The sequence below is a fragment of the Sinocyclocheilus grahami genome, unplaced genomic scaffold (genome assembly GCF_001515645.1).
Source record: "Sinocyclocheilus grahami isolate Dianchi unplaced genomic scaffold, SAMN03320097.WGS_v1.1 scaffold1929.1, whole genome shotgun sequence".
Lineage (NCBI taxonomy): Eukaryota > Metazoa > Chordata > Actinopteri > Cypriniformes > Cyprinidae > Sinocyclocheilus > Sinocyclocheilus grahami.
The window spans coordinates 45,925-50,454 of NW_015507108.1; the positions used below are offsets into that span (position 1 = coordinate 45,925).

Genomic DNA, 4,530 nt, shown 5'->3' on the forward strand with positions numbered 1-4,530 from the left:
CAGGCACAGAGACTCACTCACACACACACACAGGCACAGAGACTCACTCACACACACACACAGGCACAGAGACATTCTCACACACACACACACACACACACACTCGTTCACGTCTGTCTGCAGGTCCGTCCTGAGGAAGAGTGTGATTCACAGCAGACAGCAGTCGAGTCCGTTCTCTCAGAGCATCCAGTCTCATCTCAGCACGTGAGTGTGTGCATCTGCACTTCTGCTGCTTTCACATTATTCATGTGTACAGAACCATGTTTCCAAAATTCATAAAAACAAGACGCAAAACTGTATGCATCGGAGTATCAGAGTTAGGGACAGACAGATAAACTCAAAGACCCTGAGCTGGTGGAGAGCATGTGTGAGAACAGCAAGCGTTACGCCGGACTGGTCGCGGATGCGGTTCACGAGCTGCTGCCGGAGTACCGAGAGCGAGAGGTGACCGCTGGATCGCTTTATAGATCGATATGAACGTCAGAAAATAAATACGCCAACGGCTTATGATGTGCAGAATGAAACTATAACAGGTCTATAATGACTTTAAACTGCAATAAGTGTATTCAGCTTTATCCACATACGTTCACATAACGTGAGATATGCTCTATACCAAATCAAACTGTGATTGTCGCTAAATGTAAGCCGTTATCACGCAGCTCTTCATATATAGTTGAATATGTAATTAGCTTTAAATGTCTAACTTTATTTGCCTGCCTACACAAAGGAGGCTCACATGAAGCGATAAACATTCACACAGCTGAAATTCACTGTATATCACTAACATTGCCTGCTGATCGATATATTCGTGTCTGAGCCGTGTGTGTGTGTGTTTCGTAGGTGGTGGCGAAGGATGCCTTGGACGTTTATATCGAGCACCGGCTGATGATGGAGACCAGAGGTCGTGACCCCGCAGACACGCATGACCCCCGGAACCAGTATCCGTCTGAACTCATGCGCAGATTGTGAGTGACACACACATACTGGGGCTGGCTCGATTCGGTTTTCATTTAGATTCATTTGGATATGTATTAGGTGATATGCCAGTTTTTAAGTAAAAAACCTCTCAATGCAGTAAACAATACACTGTATAATACACACACACTGGGGCTGGTTTGATTCACTAGCTCTTAGTTTGATTTGATTCATTTCGATATATATTAGGTGGTATATCAATTGTTCTTAAGGAAAAAGATCTCAATGCTGTAAACTACAGTTTTCTATAGTATTAAACGTATTGCTAAAATATTAAAGATTATATGAACTATATTCAGATAAAGATTGTCTTTTATCTTTAGATATTAGATCAACTGTCACTAAATTTAAATTTGTCTCATATTTGATTAAATAAATGTGACTTTATTAAACATTTAAATTGATCATAAAGCCATTTTTAAATTTATTGATTTTGATTTTATTCAGTTTTGAAATAAACATTGAAATGGTGGTGTACAGTTTGTTTCATGATTTATTTAAATATAATTGAATAATGACGACATAAGTAAAAATATAAGGAATATGTAATAAATGCATGTATTAGTGCATAAAAGGAACAAAACAAATGATTATTGGATGGCAGGCGCACTACAAATAATGCTTAGTAACGTTTTGTTCAAATGAAAACGGACTACAAGATCAATCTTGGGATTCATTTATTGATCATCAGAATGATTATTGAATTGATAGTCACATACACGCTCATGTCCAGGTGAATTCAGTGTGTGACAGCCGTTATCGTGTTCCTGTCTGTCATACTGTACACACTCACTTGATGGTTTTGTAGTATATAACTGCGTGAATCATGTGTTTTGTGTTTCTCAGTGAGGTTTATTTCCGTCCTCCGTCCACGCTGAAGCCCAAGGTGGTGCGTGATGTGAAGGCCGACAGCATCGGTCAGCTGGTGACCGTCAGGGGAATCGTCACCAGAGCCACGGAGGTCAAACCCATGATGACTGTGGCCACGTACACCTGCGATCAGTGCGGAGCCGAGACCTACCAGCCGGTGCGCAGCTCATTAGTGCATGCGTGTCTTTAAACGCTCACGTGTGTGTGTGTGTGTGTGTGTGCTAACACGAGTCCTGTCCCTGCCGCTGCTCAGATCGCGTCTCCGAGCTTCACGCCGCTCATCATGTGTCCCAGTCAGGAGTGCGTCACCAACAAGTCTGGAGGACGGCTGTACCTGCAGACACGCGGGTCAAAGTTCATCAAGTTCCAGGAGCTGCGCATTCAGGAGCATGTGAGTGTGTGAGAGCGTCACGTCTGTCTGGCTGAGTGTAGATCATGCAGAGTGTTGATTGTGTTGTGTGTGTGTGTGTGTGTGTGCGCTCAGAGCGATCAGGTGCCGGTGGGAAACATTCCTCGCAGCATGACCATTTACGCCCGCGGAGAGAACACGCGTGTGGCGCAGCCTGGAGATCACGTGGCTGTTTCTGGAATATTCCTTCCTCTGCTGCGCTCCGGATTCAGACAGGCTGTACAGGTGACACGCTTTACAGACGTCACACACATCCTATCAACACACAGTGGGCAGAACAAGTCGCTCTCTACAATTGTATCGCTGCGTCCCAATGTTCATACTATCCATCCTAAATAGTATGTGAGATTAGAATAAGTGTGTCCCAAAGCATAGTATGTTGAAAAGAGTACGCCAAAACACTCTGTGCACTCTAATGGTTAATATTACCCACAATCCATTGGTGAAGTATTGTTCAGAGCTACAAACATGAATAAAAAGTGTTAAAAAAAAAACTACAAACATGGCGGATGTGCGCGACAGGGTTTAGATAAAGGGGCTTGAGTTACTAATTATCAACATTTAAGCTGGTAAAAAATATCTATTTAATGTTATCTATTTTATATTTCATCTGTAACAACAATGTGAACTTTTATAAAGATCAGTTTGACTATTAACTTTTAAATGCATCGTTATACAAAAAAATCTGAGCAGTTCTCCACATGAAAGACCCGCGGCTGGCAGATCAACGTGCGACTTCTCTCGCTGATATTGTAGGAAGTTAAATGAAATGAAATGTGGATGTTAACTGTGACAAGATGTGACAGGATGCGTGTAATTATGCGACAGAGTATGTTAAAGACAGTTGTATCGTGATAGTTTGTCACAAAGTTTGCCTACTCTTCTACTATACACTCAAAAGTGTGCAGTTTTTCTTCACAAAAAGAGTATGTCCTTTAAGGGTGTAGTACGAGTAAGCAAATTGGGATGCAGCGTAAGACTATCTAAATGTATGGTCTCATGACCTTGAGCTCTGTGTTTTACCGTGTTCAGATACGTCTGGTGTATGTAGGGTTATTGATGTGTGTGTGTGTGTGTGTGTGTGTGTCAGGGTCTGCTGTCAGAAACGTATCTGGAGTGTCACTGCATCACGCTGATGAATAAGACTGAGGATGATGAGCTGGGAACTGAAGAGCTGAGTGATGAAGAGCTGCGTCAGATCACGGGTAACACGCTTTGTGTCTGTGTGGGGTTTATAAGAGTTGTGACGTGTCTCTGGACTCACGTGTGTGTGTGTGTGTAGAGGAGGATTTCTACGAGAAGCTGGCGGGATCGATCGCTCCGGAGATTTACGGCCATGAGGACGTGAAGAAGGCGCTGCTGCTGCTGCTGGTGGGTGGAGTGGAGCAGGCGCCGCGTGGGATGAAGATCAGGGGTGAGACGCGTCTGTCTGCTGATGCTGCATGAGAAGAAAACTAACTCAATTCAGCTCAACATTAACACTTAAATGACTTAAATGATGATATTATGAAATTATTAAATTCACATCAGACTCTTTGATAACCAGTTATTTTTCACTTAAGATAATCGTAAGCGTGTATATTCATTGACACTTTTTGAGAGTTGTTTCTGTCTTGGACCAAAACTGGCCATTATCTAATTCCTAATTCTAAGTCCGAACATCAGATTTCACCTCTTAACAACAATAAACATTACTATTTTCATTCATACTGTTTGAGAATCACTTACATTCGCATTGAACAAAACCGAGCAGCATTTAAATCTCTCAGTTGTGTGTTTGAGTCACTGCAGCACTGATATACAGTATCTCACAGAAGTGAGTACACCCCTCACATTTAGTAAATATTTTATTATATCTTTTCATGTGACAACACTGAAGAAATTACACTTTGCTACAATGTAAAATAGTGAGTGTACAGCTTGTGTAACAGTGTCAATTTGCTGTCTCCTCAAAATAACTCAACACACAGCCATTAATGTCTAAACCGCTGGCCACAAAAGTGAGTACACCTCTAAGTGAAAATGTCCAAATTGGGCCCGAAGTGTCAATATTTTGTGTGGCCTTTTCCAGCACTGCCTTAACCCTCTTGGGCATGGAGTTCACCAGAGCTTCACAGGTTGCCACTGGAGTCCTCTTCCAGATGTTAGAGGATGAGTTTGAGGATGCCCCACAGATGCTCAATAGGGTTTAGGCCTGGAGACATGCTTGGCCAATCCATCACCTTTACCCTCAGCTTCTTTAGCAAGGCAGTGGTCGTCTTGGAGGTGTGTTTGGG

General features: G+C 42.5%; 1 protein-coding gene across 1 annotated transcript in view; it reads left to right on the forward strand.

The window, feature by feature from the left end:
* Positions 1-246: 246 nt before the first annotated feature.
* The window catches only part of LOC107573390 (DNA replication licensing factor mcm7-B-like), a 9,819-nt gene continuing 5,535 nt past the window's right edge, over positions 247-4,530 (forward strand). The window contains exons 1-8 of the mRNA XM_016259825.1: positions 247-250; positions 332-444; positions 841-965; positions 1,822-2,002; positions 2,099-2,236; positions 2,330-2,479; positions 3,345-3,459; positions 3,537-3,668. Of these exons, the coding sequence (XP_016115311.1) occupies positions 247-250; positions 332-444; positions 841-965; positions 1,822-2,002; positions 2,099-2,236; positions 2,330-2,479; positions 3,345-3,459; positions 3,537-3,668 (958 nt within the window). The remainder of the gene's footprint in view (positions 251-331; positions 445-840; positions 966-1,821; positions 2,003-2,098; positions 2,237-2,329; positions 2,480-3,344; positions 3,460-3,536; positions 3,669-4,530) is intronic.